The sequence below is a fragment of the Amblyomma maculatum genome, chromosome 10 (assembly GCF_055883805.1).
Source record: "Amblyomma maculatum isolate TAMU_Amacu chromosome 10, ASM5588380v1, whole genome shotgun sequence".
Classification (NCBI taxonomy): Eukaryota; Metazoa; Arthropoda; class Arachnida; order Ixodida; family Ixodidae; genus Amblyomma; species Amblyomma maculatum.
The window spans coordinates 117,458,884-117,477,528 of NC_139353.1; the positions used below are offsets into that span (position 1 = coordinate 117,458,884).

General features: G+C 45.0%; 1 protein-coding gene across 1 annotated transcript in view; it reads right to left on the minus strand.

Moving 5' to 3' along the window:
• LOC146177313 (uncharacterized) overlaps positions 1–18,645 on the minus strand; it is a 218,312-nt gene that overhangs the window by 30,947 nt on the left and 168,720 nt on the right. The window contains exons 9-10 of the mRNA XM_084580427.1: positions 17,535–17,683; positions 4,115–4,141 (exon numbers count right to left, since the gene is read on the minus strand). Coding sequence (XP_084436553.1) covers positions 4,115–4,141; positions 17,535–17,683 — 176 coding nt within the window. The remainder of the gene's footprint in view (positions 1–4,114; positions 4,142–17,534; positions 17,684–18,645) is intronic.

Genomic DNA, 18,645 nt, shown 5'->3' on the forward strand with positions numbered 1-18,645 from the left:
CCGTTAAAGTAGATTTCGTAGACGATGCAGCTGCTGCAGGGAGCTAAACTGCCGCCTTCATTAACAATGGCTGTCGGAAGCAAGAACAGGCGATCAGATATTGTACCCTGGATTTCAGGTGACGCTCCACCACGTAATCTCTTCTGACGTCACACGAGCATTTCAAAATGTCAGTCCCTATCGGTAGGAACAACTTCCCGATGCCGATTAACATCGCGTTGTTTCGTAACATGCGCCGTGCGCTAGGCATCAAAACATATGGACCGGAATTACAGACATCTATATTATTCACAGATGCATAAAACGGCAATACATTAAAAGACCCTGTCATCGCCTCTTTAAAGCTGACGTCTATTCTAAGTAAGTCTTTTGGTTTGGATGCTTTTATACTTTCGGGTTAGTTAATTTAATCGAATTTTGTATTAAGTAGTTTGCCGCGTTCCTCTAATATGTCTACCTCCAATTTCTGTGGCCCACATAGTAAAGGTATCTTGAAAATTATATCGCTTAATTTTTTAACAGTGCGTTCGTCTACCTTGTTTAAGGATGGAAATTTTCTGTAGTCTCTCTCGCTCCCTCTTTAAATCTGACTCATTCGAAACATTAGGACCTTGTTGTCGCTGCACAACTGCTTTACAGTTACCTCTACATCCTGAGCATTCATCATCATCATCATCATCAGCCTGATTATACCCACTGCAGGGCGAAGGCCTCTCCCATATTTCTCCACTTAACCCGGTTCTGTGCTAGCTGCATCCACTTGACCCCTGCGAACTTCTTAATCTCATCCGCCCACCTAACTTTCTGCCTCCCCCTGCTACGCTTTCCTTCCCTTGGAATCCAGTTTGTTACCCTCAGCGACCATCGGTTATCCTCTCTTCGCACTACATGTCCTGCCCATGTCCATTTCTTCTTCTTAATTTCCACTAGAATGTCGTTAACTTGAGTTATTTCTCTGACCCACTCTGCACGCTTTCTATCTCTTAATGTTACCCCTACCATTTTTCGTTCCATAGCTCTTTGGGTTGTCCTCAACTTAAGTAGAACTCTCTTGGTTAGCCTCCACGTTTCAGCCCCATAGGTGTGACTCCTGAGCATTATCAGGGTTACAACACCACGTAAAATAAATGTTTATTTCGACTCCCCTTCAGGGCTTTTGTATGTGCGCAATCTTTTCCTCCGTTTGATACACACAGTATTCATGACTCATAGGTTACTGCCTTCTGGAAACTCAACCAATAAATAATTCCTGAAATCGTCAGAGCTAATCTTATGCTCACTAACTCCAGGTTTCTAGCCTGCTTTGTGCCGATGTTGGCCGTGAAGTGGCTCATCAGTACAGAATACTGTGTTTATGCTTTGCCAGTGCCAGTTGTACATCTTGTGGGCGCTTTTGACTGCCTTGCTGTCACGGCACAGTTCGTGCTCATAAGCCTGTAAAGCCTTCAGTTTATACCATTATCTAAGCTCAATTATGATGCCTGCTAGCGTCTAAATAATGTTGATCAGATAATCCATAACAAGGGGGTAATTATTCATTGACATCCTCCCTAGCTTCGTCATACGGCTACTAAGGAAAGCTATACAGCTTTCTCTGAAGCTTCTCATATAAAGGAAAATTTGCCCGGTTCCGGTGGATCGAACTCGTGGCAACCGCCTTATCCGGGGCCGTTGCTCTACCAACTTAGCTAGCAAGGACAATCAGCAGAACAGATGGTAGGGCGAGAGCGAATTCATAGTGGAAATCGTAGTGGAAATCTACTCCACCTGGGGAGATTACCCTAAATATTGGGCCAGAGCTAGTCTATATTTTCCCTGTATGTTTATAGACATGGCTCCTTACTAGTAGTTGTCATCTTTCCACTCAACCTCTATAACGCGCTACATAATGCCGTTTAGTGTAGTGCTTAGCTCACTTCGTCTTCCTAAATCACTACACCCGCTGGCGTCCGATTTGGTGCTGGTAGTTCCTCGAACTGCAGTACTAAAGTAGCTTCACTAGCTAGGGTGCTAGCGTCACATACTCTGACGCTAAGTTTGACGTGGAGGTCTGCTCGCGCAGCCAGTAATTCTTAGCCCAATCTGCTTTGTTACAGACGTGACTGCTGCCTGCAAATGCGGCTCCGCAGCCGCTGGGGACTGCAAGGCGGCTGTTTATTGAAGAGTGGCAGGTACTGCACCAAGGTGGACATATTTTTTTCCATTGAGGCAGCATGTTTCAGGAGGTGTTCACCGGAGTCAAGTCGAACACCATATCTAATTATGCAATTCCAGCCACATGGAGATTTTTGTTTTGTTCTGTAGATTTGGTTGGCACCAGGATTCGAACCGTGGCCCTCTTGCACGGACGCAGGTATGATATACGTACGACATGCCTACTAGCGGGCTTGATATCCACACAGCGCTGTGTTTGTGTCCTTCTAATCTTCGTCCTCGTCCTTCGCGCTGTTATTCCAAAATGTATTACCAACTAGCGGTCACCTCAACACTCGTTGATATCCACATTTATTGTGTATTTGGCATGCGGTAATTTGGATGTTGCGGTCTGGTGTACTGTCGAGCAGCGGTGTGTATTAAAATGAAAAATCTCTGTCAGACATCAGTATTATGTATCACGCCAGCTTATTGCACCTGGACTAAATGTGCGCTCAAACTACCAATCTAATACCTTTTATTGGAGATTTTTTCTTACAATTTTTTTGCAGTGGCAAAACCGACAGGCCATATCACATTAAGCGAGTTTTTCATAATATAAGTCAAGGAAGGCATGGTAGCAAGCTCAAATGGAAGCCTCGATTAACATAGGCGTACAAACCTACTCTGTTCGTATTGAATAGACAGTTCATGGCGCTGATGCAATAAAGCATCGTCACAATGTATCAACGGAGCTGGCCTGTGTGCTAAACTACCGAGGCATTGAATGCAATAGGCACAGAAAAGAACAAACTTTTCGACGAATTTATGATCACCACCAAATTAGTGTACAACATTTTAAGCGAAAACAGAGCTGAAATCGCCTTTAAATTTGGACAACAACAAAGACGCACATATGGTCCGTTGCTTTAACTTCTTGATCTGCCTCTAAGCAGGACGCCATCTTATTCAACTTATTCGATTAGTGCCGATTTCTTAAGTAGAAGAATAGATTGCGGTATCGGGCAACAGCTATTCATATTTGAATCCACATCATCGCCAAGAATATATTTATATACATTAGAGGAAGACAACAACAGTATTTTCAGTTTATTTTGCTCTTGTTTTATCGGCGTTAAGAATAAAAGATGTGGTTTTTCAGAAGTGTTGTCATACTCGCTTAAAACAATGCTATATTCCGCAACTTAATTTCTGAAGTCGTATATACCCAATAATATGTTGAATATGTTCCCCTCCAATTATTAGTATATGTAACTTTAGTCACATTATACATGGTTGCCTTGACTATCTGTTTTATTGGCTCAATAATTTTGCCCTTTCTTGTTAGGGATTAGGAATTATGGATTAGGGATTAACCCTCTCTACCTGTCGTTGAGAGCGCAATGCTTGTGTAAAGGTGTGATAATGGCGGAAGAATAGCTAGATAACATTATCGACCTACAGATCTTCGACGGAAACATTTTCTATAAGATGATGTTAATTGTCTCACTGGACCATGTCAAATATTTTTGAAAGAAAGAATGCAGTGTAGTAAAAACACTCTGGAGCCATCCACTCCTGCATAACAAATGACTCCCAGTCGAAAAAACCTACAGAACTGTGTCAAAAATACGACAAAAAGTCCTGTAGTTCTGTCGTAACCATCAGACTTTTCTGTAGTTCTGTAGTTTTTCTGTTGTATATTTCTGTTGTCTGTAGTTCTGTAGCACATTTCTGTTGTAACTACAGAAATTTCTGATGTTACGACAGAATGTTCTGTTGTCACAACAGGTTTCCCGTCAAAAACCGCACAGAAATTCTGTCGTAACATCAGAAAATTTTCTGTAGTTTTTTTCGACTGGGCTCACATAGAGTTTTAGCCAAGATTATAAATATTGAAATAATCCTTTAAACAATTATGCGGAAACTACTCGAATCATAAACTTCGAATACAAACGTAATAAATTGCACAATTACTTACTCTTTCACGTAGTGGAACTGACCTTTCCTGAAAGAAAGAAAATGTTGACAAAATACCTCGTTAGCAGTATTGCAATTGCACTCTTTCAGTAAGCAAATGTCCATTGCGAACGGTTAAAAGTTTGCGCAGTGCGGTAATATTTTATGCTGGCGGCCATTTTAGGAAGCTTTCCCTTTTCCAAGTTTTATTCTCAAAGTAAAATACGCCCATAATTATACGAAAACATGTTAAACAGACACATTGAGATAAAAAAAAAAGACGTTACTAGAGATATCATCGGAGGTAAGTTCAAGCGCAAATTGCCATACAATGAATATTACTATATCCTATATCATATAATTGATTTTGCTATCCTTATTGCCACTTTAGCTGGAGCCATGATGCTAAGGTACTACGCCCTGGGCTTGCATCGACATCTGGACCTATGCCGTGCATGTACAGTAGTTGTCGGCTTCAGACGTTTTTTGGATTCTGAGCAGGTGGAATTGTTTTGCTAAGCTTAACAGCAGTGCCTATATCAAAATTGGCGATTTTTACTTCTCTGTAATCATCATCATCGATCAGAAATTTTGGTTTCCTAAGCGATACGTTCTCTCTTATTATCGGTTTTTGCCCTATTCCCGGTTATTCCCGGTTTTTAAACGATTGAATGAGTAGGGAACGTTCACTCTTTGGAGCTCAGGGCTTAAAGTGGCAAACGTGTTTTTTTCCTTTCCACACAACTAGTGCGCATTTTACTTTTGACATGAAGCGGTTCAGATGGGTTGCGCAGCAATATATTTGTCTTTTCGTAGCAGCTACGAATGCCACATATTGACGCATATAGAAGACGACGCAAAAGATGACATCTGAGACGACAAGCGCGAGCCTGGAAGTGATAGAAGCTTGAACACAAGACTTGTTCTGGTCGACCATTCAAACCATCTATCGCTAGGTTCTCCTTGGTGCTCTACCGAGACGTGACTATGGTGGAGGTGCTGGGTATGCATAGGACTCCTTCCGGCAGTCCACAGCGGATCCCAAACATCGATACGCCTGTCCATCGTACTAGCCGCCGCCTTCTAGGCCTAGCGCCGGAGTACAGTCCTCCGAACGACTCCTCAAACGCCCAAGTTCCTCAGACCTCCCAAGCCATGGCACATACCAACCCAACGCCGGTGACTCTACAGAACACCAAGGTGCCAGAGTGCTTTCGCGGGGAAGCGTTTGAAGATGTGGAGGACTGGCTCGACCAGTTTGAGCGAGTGGCCAATATGAACCAGTGGAGCGCAGACCAGAAGCTTTGTAATGTTTATTTTGCCCTTCAGGATAATGCTAGAACGTGGTTTGAGAACCACGAGGCCAGCTTATCCACATGGGATGACTTCCGCTGCCAGCTGGTCGACACTTTCGCGAGAACTGACCGACGGGACAATGCGCTGCGCCTGCTTGAAGGGCGCACCCAGAAGCCAAATGAGAGCGTGGCTATGTTTGCGGAAGACATGGCTCGCCTTTTTCGCCGTGCCGACCCTGATATGAGTGAGCCAAGGCAGCTACGGCATCTCATGCATGGTGTCAAAGAACAGGTGTTTGCCGGCTTGGTACGCAACCCACCTAAAACGGTGAGAGAGTTCGTTAAGGACGCTACTGCTATAGGGCGAGCCCTACAAGACCGGTACCGCCAGTACAACCGACCCGTTACCTGTGCTTCGACGACTGCGGCGGCGCTGAATGCAACCGATAGGACCGCTCTTCGAGACCTCATTAGAGAAATTGTCCTTGAGGAGCTCCAGCGAATTACGGCTATGAAGGCTCAGTCATCACAGGCCCTCGTGGAAACCATCAGGAATGAAATTCGGTATGCCTTATCACCGTCTGCACCATGTAACCAGTCTCACCCCGTCGACAACGCGGCAGCTATTTCGGAGCCATACCACGCTCTACAACCGGTCAGCTTCACGGCCGACGTTCCTTCACCTTACCACGAGCCGCAACATGAGAGCTATGCCGCAGTCCTTCGTCGCCCGCCTCCAGACCACGCCCCACCGAGCTCATCGAGCGGTCAAAAAACGCGACTCTTCCGTGGACCTCAGTGGGCGCCTTCCAGGCGCTTTCAACCACGCCGAACGGACAGGTGGCGCAGTTATGATAGCCGGCCACTCTGTTTCTACTGCGGACAACCTGGCCATGTGTATCGGTACTGCCACTACCGCGAAGAGGGGCAAGCCTTTCCGCCTGCTTCTGCTCGCCAATACTTCGATGCCGACACTGCCCAAATCGATGACGACCCTCCGGTCAGCAGGGAAAACAAATCCCGGGGCTTCCGCCGCCGATCTTCCCCATCACCACAGCGTTATCCTTCGCCGATGCGCCGTAGCATTGCTGACGTTAGCGGACGGCGGTCCGCGAGCCCTCACTGGGGAAACTAACAGCCACAACCTCGCGAGGGGAGGTTGCAACCAGTCGAAAAATGCCAAACCCCTCACCACTGCCGCAACCGCCGACAACCTGTGCTTCTGACTCCGCTGTTAACATTAACATTAATATCGCCGCACTACCGCCGAAAATGCCGCACCAGATGAGCAGCCCCGACGACGAAGCCGACGGCGCCGACATTGCTGCACTTCCGCCGCAACTGCCGAAAAAGACGAGCAACCTGGATAAAATTGTTAGTTCTGACCTCGCCGCTTCTATTGACGGGCTGGAGGTACATGCTCTAGTGGATACCGGAGCGGATTTTTCAATTATTAGCCAGAAACTGGCTGATACGCTGCGTAAAGTAAGAACCGAATGGACGGGGCCAGTAATTAGATGTGCTGGGGGTCAGCTACTGGCACCGACAGGGAAGTGCACTGCCCGGATAGGAATAGGAAACGCGGTGTTTGTTGGCAGTTTCGTTATTCTCCCTGACTGTTGCAAAGACCTCATCTTGGGCATGGACTTTCTGCGCCTTCATGGGGCTGTAATCAGCATTCGAGATAGCGTCGTTGCCTTCACCAAGAATCATTGAGACCTTGGTTATGCGGAAGTACCACTGATGCCCTTACGCGTCGCTAAGGAGACGGTGACATTACCTCCGCGATCATGCTCTCTTGTTCAAGAGAAGTGCGACGTGGCGCATACCGGTGATGGAATCGCCAAAGGGCAGTCACCCTGGTACTAAGCCGAGGTGTTTCTATAGCTCGGGGGCTAGTCAACTTGACCGATGGACAGACCGAAGTGCTGCTGATAAACTTCAGCGACGAGCGTCAGCAAATTCCGAAAGGCACAACTGTGGCCTTTTTCGACAGCATCCTAAATGCGCCGCACTGCTTCTCACTGCAACAGAAAGGGCCAATGTGCACGACGCCCGTAACCATCGTCGATGTGAGTCCAAATTTGTCTTCTTCAGAACGGGACCGCCTTTTGGATCTCATAGATCAATTTCGAGACTGCTTTGCTTCCGAATCACGGGTCGGCCAAACGCCCTTGACAAAACGTCGAATCATTACGGATGACTCGAGTTGCCCGATTCGACAAAATCCTTACCGTGTGGCTCCGAAAGAACGTGAATCCATTCAGCGCCAGGTGACCGAAATGCTTAGAGACGACGTTGTCCAGCCGTCACAGAGCCCCTGGGCTTCCCCCGTGGTGCTTGTTAAACAGAAGGACGGCAGCTTACGATTTTGCATAGACTACCGCAAGCTCAACCAAGTGACTAAAACAGACGTGTACCCTCTTCCTCGCATCGACGACTCTCTTGATCGCCTACGAAATGCGCGTTACTTCTCATCGATGGACTTGAAAAGTGGATATTGGCAGATAGAAGTAGATGAGAGGGATCGGGAGAAGACAGCATTCGTCACTCCCGACGGATTGTATGAGTTCAAGGTGCTTCCGTTCGGTTTGTGCTCGGCACCAGCAACATTTCAGAGGCTGATGGACACTGTGCACTCGGGACTTAAGTGGCAAACATGCCTGGTGTATCTTGATGACGTGATTGTGTTTTCGGCCACATTTGAAGAGCATCTACGCCGTTGGCTAGCTGTGTTTCAGGCCATACGATCTGCAGGCCTCAACCTAAAACCCAAGAAGTGCCACTTCGGTTACGACGAGCTGTAGTTCTTAGGGCACGTCGTTAGCCAAGAAGGTGTGCGGCCTGATCTTGAAAAGCTCTCCGCAGTCGCCAAGTTCCCAACACCTACGGACAAAAAGGCATTGCGGCGCTTCCTGGGTCTTTGCGCCTATTACCGTCGGTTTATTGCTGGCTTCTCACGAATTGCCTGGCCATTAACTTGGTTGACGCGTGACAACGCTGTCTTTAGCTGGGGTGAAGAACAGCAACAAGCTTTTAATGAGCTGCGGAGACGTTTACAGACACCACCTGTCCTGGCATACTTTGATGACGACGCCCCTACACTGCTTCATACGGATGCCAGCAACGTGGGCTTAAGTGCTGTGCTGGTGCAGCGCCAGGATGGTGTGGAAAAAGTAATTTCTTACGCCAGCAGGACCCTATCTAAAGCGGAAGCGAACTACTCGACAACCGAAAAAGAATGTCTTGCAGTGGTATGGGCGGTTATGAAGTTCCGCCCTTATTTGTATGCTCGCCCCTTTGAAGTCGTTAGCGACCATCACTCACTCTGTTGGCTGACGAACCTAAACGACCCTTCAGGGAGACTCGCGCGTTGGAGCCTTCGATTACAAGAATTTGACATGGCCATTATTTACAAATCTGGAAGGAAGCACACGGATGCTGATTGCCTTTCCCGAGCGCTGGTCGAACCTTCCACTATGACCGATGAAGGCACTGCGTTTTTAGGTGTCATAGATGACGCAACGCTTTCCCAACAGCAGCGAGAGGACCAGCAAATGCTCCCTCTTATTGATTTTTTGGAAAAGCGAACTACGGTTGTGCCTAAGATTTTCGCCCGAATAATGCTTTCGTTCTTTATTCGCAACAACGTGCTTTACAAGAAGAACTTCCGCCCAGGGGGAAACAGTCATTTACTCGTCGTCCCATCAGCTCTCCGCAGTGAAGTTTTGCAAGCATGTCACGACGAGCCAACCGTCGATCACCTAGGCTACACCCGCACTTTGGCTAGAGTATAGCATGGATACTACTGGCCAAAACTGCCGGCGACAGTGAAACACTATGTACGTACGTGCATAGACTGCCAGCGCCGTAATCACCCCCTGAAAAACCAGCTGGCCTACTCCACCCTCTTCAAGTGCCAACAAACAAATCGGGATGGACCTCCTGGGACCATTTCCGATGTCCACAGCCGGAAATAAATGGGTAATTGTCGCCACCGATTATCTAACCCGCTACGCGGAGACCAAGGGGTACCGCCGCTGAAGCAACTCGGTTCTTCGTTGAGATCATTGTCCTGAGGCATGGCGCTCCGGCACTCATTAAAACAGACCGAGGAACTGCATTTACGGCCGAACTTTTGGAGACCGTTCTCCGCATCAGTGGCACCAGTCATCGTAAAACTACAGCCTATCACCCCCAAACCAATGGGTTGACGGAACGTCTCAATAAGACCATCGAAGACATGCTTTGCATGTACGTCGACGTGAACCACAAGAATTGGGACGAAATTATTCCCTACGTCACGTTCGCCTAAAATACGGCACGCCAAGACACCACTCGTATGACACCATTCAGCCTCCTTCACGGGCGACCACTAACAACTATGCTGGATGCAATGTTGCTCCCAAATGCTGACACCGATGATCTCGATCAGGACGCCGAGGAATTCGCTCAGCGTGCAGAGAAAGCTCGACAACTAGCGCGTGTGCGGATCAAAAATCAGCAAGAGCATGATGCACGACGCTACAATCAGAGACACCGACATGTCATGTACGAACCTGGCGACAAAGTGTGGGTCTGGACTCCTATTCGCCGCCGTGGACTCTCCGAAAAACTACTGCGGCGATAATTCGGGCCCTACGTTGTTTAGCGACGTTTAACCGACGTTGAGGTGGTGCCAGACAAGGTGTCGACATCAAAGCGACGCCAGCAATAAGCAGACGTCGTCCACCTTGTGCGTATGAAGCCGTACAACTCAGACTGACCTCATCGAGCCGATGCTTCCTGAGGAGGGGGGAAAATGACGCATATAGAAGACGACGCAAAAGATGACATCTGAGACGACAAGCGCGAGCCTGGAAGTGAAAGAAGCTTGAACGCAAGACTTGTTCTGGTCGACCATTCAAACCATCTATCGCTAGGTTCTCCTTGGTGTTCTACCAAGACGTGACAATATTATATATTTTTATTGTTTTAAGGTAAGCCCTTGCGCTTGTGTCCGGCTATAATTACGCCATATCCTTGGCACAAGGTACCTCGTATGACGCCGAATATACATGGTAAATGAAGTGTCAGTATGTGTATAGTGTTGTTAGCGCGATTGAAGGGAAGTAAAGTAAAATAATTTTATGGGGGTCGTTTTCTAAGTTTCTCGTTTTGGCTTCCGAAAACCATCCCTTGGTTCCTAGCATAGGCGCCTATAGTAGCGGGCTGCCCACGTATTAGCACCATGCTCACAGCCGTATCAGTGCAGCGTCCGCCGGGAAACTGGGGGCGATGGTCTGTATATAGAGAGGCGAGTCCAGTTATTTCGCATTGCCTAGAGAGCGTGTAACTATTGTAGGCTATTCCTCCCCATCACAGTTCAGCAAACCTACTAATATCTGGTTAACATCGTTTCCTACTGCGCCGTATCAAACGTTTGTACCACCATGAGTGGCGGAATGGAGCTCAAGACGCTGGTTTGTCTGCTGTCACTAGTTCGCATTTTCCGGCAGAGAATATCAATGCCTAAATTGAGGGTGAGAATGCAACGTAAGTGCGGTACGCGCAACCCACCGACTAGCAAATGTCGAATCGACAGCAAGGGAGGCAGAAACTGCCAAATAAGAAAAGATGTATTGGAAATAAAGGTCAGTCTACATGATATGGGCAGCTGTGTTGTCAACCCTGGTTCCACCTTTTGCGCGTTTATACTGTCTCCAAATTCTCAAAACTTACTTCTTTTTTGATGAGCGGTGCCACGGCAGTATTGATGTTTGGAGCACTTTGAAGGTGTTGCAATTGCACCGAAATGACGACGGAGAAATTGGCTGTAGCTTCGATTAGTTTAACTGGAGAAGCTCTTACATTCGCCACTCGTATGACAGCCGCAGATACTCTGTATTAACGAAAGGCTAAAGCAGGTTAGCGCAGCGGTGCCAGGTAATAAAAGGATGTAAAACACGGGCAAGCACGAGTGGAAGATCGCATCGGTTGAGGCACATTTCCCAGATTTTCTTGCTAAAAGAGAACCTTACGCAAGTTGGTAATCCATGTTGTAGAGGCAGCACGATGCAAATAGGAAGAAGTGAGAACACGAGGATGAGCATTGGTCCGTGAAAATAAAATGTTAGTTTCGATAAACAGAAGGATAAAAATCGACGCACGGAAAACAATTTAAATATACATCAATAATATCCTCGAAAGCGGCATCATGTGGTATGATGTAACGCGCAAAACTCTCTTTGTTATTGCTACACATAAGCTAGTGACGTATGATTTGTCTGCTTCGAGAATTCAGCTGCTACAGGATGTTTGCCATTGAGCTGATTTATCTGCTTAATTGTTGAGCACGGCGATGGAATCAGTAAACTAACTAAACCTTGATGTCACTGGACGAATTGGTTCTTGTGCAATTCAGTTCATAAAAACGTAGACCCATCTAATGATGGAATGGTCATTCGATGTCAAAGGAATGTACTCTCTGCCGTATGACGAGATATTTGTGTGTACAGAGCGGCATTGACTACTTTATCGAGTTGCATTCCTAAATGATACATGTTTTTGCATGGGAGGTTTCAGTACTTAAACCATAAAAGTGTACGTATTTAATGAACATTTCAGTACATCAGAAGTGACATCTGCTCACACAAGAAAGCATTTCACATTGGATCGGGAATAGAACTTTCGTTTAGAGGCCAACTAATGGCACAAAAGGAGAGAAGTCTTAGAGCTTTTAGAAGAATCAAAGGTCTGCATTGCTTTCGCTTTGTAAATGATTCGCTGATATTGTATAGATTGTGAATGTAATAACACCGAACGTTTGTAAAAATTCAAAACATGTTTGTAAATTTCAATCATCCGCTCAAACTACAAAGTGAACGCCCTAAAGGTAATTTAACAAGGATCCCTGATCTTAATCTTAGAACGAGACCTCATAATACATGTTGGAACTATGTAGATGCAACACTAAACAATATTTGCATTTGATTCCTGTCAATCATGATTACTATAAGGTGATGTACACAAATCGTGCCCTATTACTGCCCTTAAGAAATCCTACTGTCATACAATGAAATATATAAAATTTGCCCCCTTGTGTACGCTGGTTAAATCATGACTTACTTGCTCAAATAGTGCCTCTATTAGGTAGCCCAGAATGAACGGAAGTGTAGTGCGTCGTTCGAATGATTAGAAAAACGAAATAATAGAAGTTTCTTCTTATATCCACCACCTCTCACAGCGAGCAAAAATGATAGGCAATGAAGTGAAAGTTGAAGTCGTATTATTTTCCACCGATAAGCTAGCTAAGATTTGCAGAAAAATTAACGTCACGGGTTCATTGCAAATGCATGCTATGAAAACATAAAACCAATTTATGCCGGCGAGAGTGAAGTTCATTCCAGTTCGTTGTCGTGCGGTAAAAATTATGTAGGCAAGGAAGGAATATGGCTTAAAAACCTTCTGAAAGAGGGTAAGAATAATGTCATGGATACGGTGAGAAATCTAGAAATATACCGTAGAAATGGTGAAACACTAGGAAACGAAGCATGGTTTTGCATTCACATTAAAATTGAGCCTTCTGCACTGGAGATCGGAAAACAATATTTATTCAAGTGAAAAGGCACAGGCGTCTACTAAATAATACGGTTCGTAAATACCATGACACCCTGTTTAAAAATGCAACGCGTGAAAAATGTTAGAACGAAATAGCAAGCGCCGTTTACTTTTGTCTGCAGCGGTGCAAGGTATTTGCATGTGTTGCATTTGCAATTAAAACTTTGATTGCATGCTTTTTGAGTGCATCAATCAGTACACACTCAGACACCTTGAAGCTGCTGAAACCAACAGGCAATGAATGTGAGCGTCAGCTGCTCCTCTCTATGAATAACATAAAGAGAATTAAGGTTTCTAACCACAACAAAATGACGGCACTGTGACTAAGATCAACATTTATTAGTATTTGTCTGTAAAGTGTGTTTCCAGTTTGATCTGTATTTGATTGAATGAGCTTGGTTTATTTATTTAAGCTGGTCTAACAACCAGAGTGTTAGTTTGCTCGTCCTCCTATTTCGCTCCGTCCAGTTTGCTCGTCTCTATAAATAACATAAAGAGAATTAAGGTTTCTAACCACAACAAAATGACGGCGCTGTGACTAAGATCAACATTTGTTTGTCTGAAAAGTGTGTATCCTGTTTGATCTGTCTTTGATTGAATGAGCTTCCTTTATTTATTTAAGCTGGTCAAACAACCAGAATGTTAGTTTGCTCGTCCTCCTGTTTCGCTCCGTCCAGTTTCTCTCGAGTTAGGTCTACGAAATTAACTTTCTTCCATCGATTTAGTCAACTGCAACGAGTGCGGCCGGCATTGGCAGCGACCCAACTATTACTAAACGCGGTCAAAACCGAAAGTGATTCGTGTGCCGTACTAAACATTTCTAAGTCATGCTTCGAAATCCAAGTCTTCAATGTTGCCATGCGCAATCAATTCAGATATCTTTAGTGATCATTGTAGAAAAATCACAACTGCTTCTTTTACCAGTTGGAATGAGGATTGGTAAAAAACCGCTGTTTCGCCACGACAGCGGTAGCAGTACCACGATCGTTTAAAAAGATTTTCAGCCTTCACAGCCTTCACATGGAAATACAGTATCATTTCGCTATTGTATTGTGAAGTCAAGTTCTTGGCCGAGGATCTGATCCCTATGCGCACACACATTTTTTCGTCACAGTACCAGGCTTTTCATGGATGGCCCTCTGTACAAACTTTTCCAAGGCAACATGCCAGGTGTAAGGCACCGCATGAGACTGATCTTGGAAGGAAGTACACAGACGTAGTCACATAACTTACACAGAGTTACATACATCCATTGCGACTCCGATGCTATTTTTGCCGTCACCGTGAAACATTGGGAACCGGGTGTGTTAGCGAAGATTTCATTTATATAGTAATATGTGCACAAAATGTGCACAAATCGGTGAATGACAAATTGTCCTAAGCTTGAAAACTTGTTGAAAAATATTGGCATGTTCTTGAGCTCCGGAAGAGAAAACCCCCCACATTGGTTTACAACAAATAATCACCTTTCTTAACGCCATTTTGCCCTCTCACTTGGTAGACCGTTTAATTAAGTTGTCGTGCCTACCTAGTCCTTATGAGTCATCCTCAACTTCTTTCAGGTAAGTATCATGGCGGGAAATCGAGGTGCTGAGCGCATATCTCCACGTATACTAATGGACATCTACTGGCAGGCATGCTTGGCGATGTCAGACATTTTTTCAAATCATAAACCACATAGCAACAGACGACACACTAAGGCAAAGTCGCCGTACTCCATTTAAGCAATGTGCTCCAAATTAAGCACCATTTTAAACTCTATATGTTGACTTAGTAGGCCTTCCGCGTTCGCAGTGAAGTACAACGGCGTGTATTTTATAAAATAAGGTTGGTTAATTGGTTAAGGCGTTTGATTATTGTTCCCGAGAATGCGGGATCGAATCCCGGCCTCGGCGGTCGTTTTTTGATGGAGGCGAAACGCAAGGTGCCCGTGTGCTGTGCGATGTCAGTGCACGTTAAAGAACCCCAGGCGGTCTAAATTTTCGCAGTCCTCCACTACTGCGTCTCTCATAACCTGAGTCACTTTGGGACGTCAAACCCCCAAAAATAAACCAAACCAAAATAAATGTAGTGCGGTCATATAAAATATTGTAATGGTTGACACTATAAGCACAACTATAACCAATTGTTTGAAGCGAGCAGCCCCAAACACCTCGTCTGCGCATCCAAGAGATCCGCAAGGTAATACGCTACCCTGTACTTTGGTTTCATAATAAATTTCTGTTTCAATGTAAAGATTTTGGCCTACTTCTTCGACATTATATCAGCTGCCTATAACATCTTCACCAATAATGACCAGTTTTGTACACAAGGTAGCAAATATTTGTCTAAACAACTCTTACCAGAAGGCTTCCTTGCCTCCTCTTTTACATACATCTGTACTTTAAACGTTTTGTTCCTAATCTACCATGAGCAGTTTCGGGATAACTGGAGAGTTTTCTACAGAGCGCGTGTATTAGCGCAGTTCCAGAAAAACAGTATACACAGCAGCAACGACAGAAAGGTTGTTGCTAAACTCATCAGAAAATTTGTTTCCTATACACTTCATTAGGAACTGATTTCCTATGTACAAAGAGCTCTTAAAACGTCATGCCTGTATTCAATAAGTAGATTTAACTGATCTAATGTGAAGAGCGATATTTGGTTCTTGTACTGAAAAGTGTATTTCCGCCCAAATGTGAAAACGCGGCCGTAATATATTTCAAGCTGTCTGCAAGTTTAGAATATTTTAAATTTGATAATTTGTTTCTGTATTGGTCAATGCCACAGCCTAATCGATGGAGCGCTTCGATGTGCGTGCGTGTTTATACTTTTGGATCGAAGTTAGGCATTAGTTAGGATCGTTTAGGCATTACGAGTTCTGCTACTGCATAAAACGCTTTGCTCATGTAGTTGGTTTTCTAGTTTTCTTTGTTTGATTGGCTGCGTACTATCCTGTATTTTCTACGTTTCAAATATCCTGTTCAAACTATCAATAATATCTAGTGATGCTTTTCAATACCTCGATTAGTAATTTGTTCTCAAGAAGGGAAAGGCGCAGTATCTACCACACTTGCTCTGTGGACACCTGAACCGCGCCGTAAAGGAAGAACTGAAGGTAGGAATGAACCAGAACGAGAGAAAGGTGTACCGTAGTGGAGGGCTCCACAGTAATTTCGACCACCTGGGGATCTCTAACGAGAACTGAAATCGCACTGCACATGGATGCCTCTTCGTTTCGCTTTCATCGAAACGCAGCCGCAGGCAGTCGGGTCGACATCTTTCAAGGCGAAAAGCTTCACTAAGCTTGTCAACCCCGCGTTTCGCGTGAACCTGTCTCAGATTTACACTTCTGCGCATGCGCGAAGATGAGTGAAGTCATGCACGGCGAAGGTGGCAGCCGTTGCCGCTGCCGCAGCTGACTCCGTCGCCTCACCTGCCGCCGCCGCCGTGCGCTACTGCAAATGTGCGCCGCCGCTTCTCTTCCTCGATAATTCCCGCTTGCTCATAGAACAGGCGCAGACACTCGCCATGGCAAAAGAAGCAACCGCCGGTAGCGCAGAAACAGCGATCCAAATTTGGTAACTTGGGAGTTGGCTAAAAAGCAGCGAAATCGCAAGGCTAAATGAGCGGATGGAATGCCAGAAGCACGACAGGGACGCCTTGCTAAACGGCGTCAAAAGGAAGATGAACAGCGCCGTTTGGCTATATCAACTGAAAGTAGCCAGATCATCGAATACTGTGAAACAAGTTTTACTTCAGGAGTTGCTGAGCAGTTGCGGATTAAAAAATGAGAAGGCCAAAGCTAAACTAGCAGCTGAAACACCTGAGCAACGAGAGGAGCGTCTCGCTAACCGACGATGACAAGAGGCCTACAAGCGACTTTAAACAGCGTGTACTGCCAGTGACCACAGCCAACAGAGTGAAGACAACGACGACACAACTACGAAAGAAGAGCTAAAGACTCGCCGCTACACAGACTACAGGTTGAAAATCAGTGACATTAAGACCAAGGTCTTCACAGTAGACTTTTTGATTCGAGATATACAGACGTAACCTGTGTAGCCACAGCTAGCTTTTTTTGAACGATTTTTATTAATTCAGACGCTTATGTAGTTTGGTTAGTTTATGCTGATTTATCTAAAGTGCTATGTACCACATGGTCACTATTCGAGCAGAGGTCACCACGTATCCATTGTTTTTGTTTACCGCTGTACCCCATTCCCCGCTTCAATGATTCGACGATTTGGGGTATGTTAAATTTAATGAATAATTCAGGGGTTACAATACGCCGCAAACATCTACTAAGTTGTTTACCTTGTAAAGAAGGTGACCTGGCCCCAGCGCGCCGGCACAAGGCGCGAGCACCAGCTGTTTGAGCCAACGCCTACCCGCAAGCCTCGGCCTAGCCCTAGAAAACGACCTCGCCTTACAATGAAGCTCGTTATAACTTTATGTCGAAACTTATGAATGTTGAATATATATGCAAATTTAAATTGATTCACTATTTCATAAATCTGTAAGTGTGATGCAAATTTATTAATATTTAATTGAGTCAATACTACTTACTTTATCAGCGAAAGCCTATGACAAACCGCCATGCGGGAGTTGCTTGATGCTTCGTTTAAAAACTCGAAGTCGAGACAGTGGCACGAAGTTTGCTCCCACCCCGCCGTAGAAATTTGCACCAGAGAGACTTGCACAGGGCTTTGAAGTATCTATGTAAAAGAGAGAGAGAAAGGGAGAGCTATGTTTCAAACTGTTATATAAAAGGCTCCAGTAAGTAAACAGCTTTCTGGAAGAAGCATATGTACCGACTTCTTGGAAAACTTCAGCTGAAAGCATTTTTTGAAAGCTGAAGAGCATACATTGATGCCGTATTTTGTAATGAAGATATTATGCGATAATTTTGATGAACAGCTATTGTACTCGCAAAAGCCATTAAATGTTTTTAATTATTTTAGAGCCATACATAAAAGGATTGAGCATGCTGTAAAGAACGGGGGAAGCCTTAAAACGGTAAAAAAGAAATTTTGCATAGACAAAAAACCAGATGTATGCGATAAGGGACAAAGTGGACAACGTCATCACGAATATGGACAAGATAGTCAAAGTAGCCGAGCAGTTCTATACAGATCTCTACAGTAGCCAAAGTAGTCAGGACCGTAACGAGATTGGCGGTAGGGAAAAACAGTCAGACGTTCCACCAGTGACGGAGGGCGAGGTCAAGAAAACACTAGAAACAATGAAAAGGGAGAAATCAGCTCGAGAGGATCAGATAAATACAGATTTTCTGAAGGACGGGAGGGATATCGAGCTAGAAAAACTAGCCACCCTGTATACGCAGTGCCGGGTGTCATCGACGGTACCGGAACCATGGAAGAATGCAAACATTATCCCCATTCACAAGAAAGGGGACTCTAAGGACAATAAAAATTACAGACCGATCAGCTTACTGTCTGTTACGTATAAGGTATTTAGTAAGGTAATCGCTAATAGAATAAGGACAACCTTAGACTGCAATCAAGCAAAGGATCAAGCAGGGTTTCGGAAACGATACTTTACTATCGATCATATCTATACCATCAATCAGGTGATAGAAAAATGTTCGGAATATAACCAGCCCTTACACATAGCATTCATTGATTAAGAAAAAGCATTTGACTCAGTTGAAACCTCG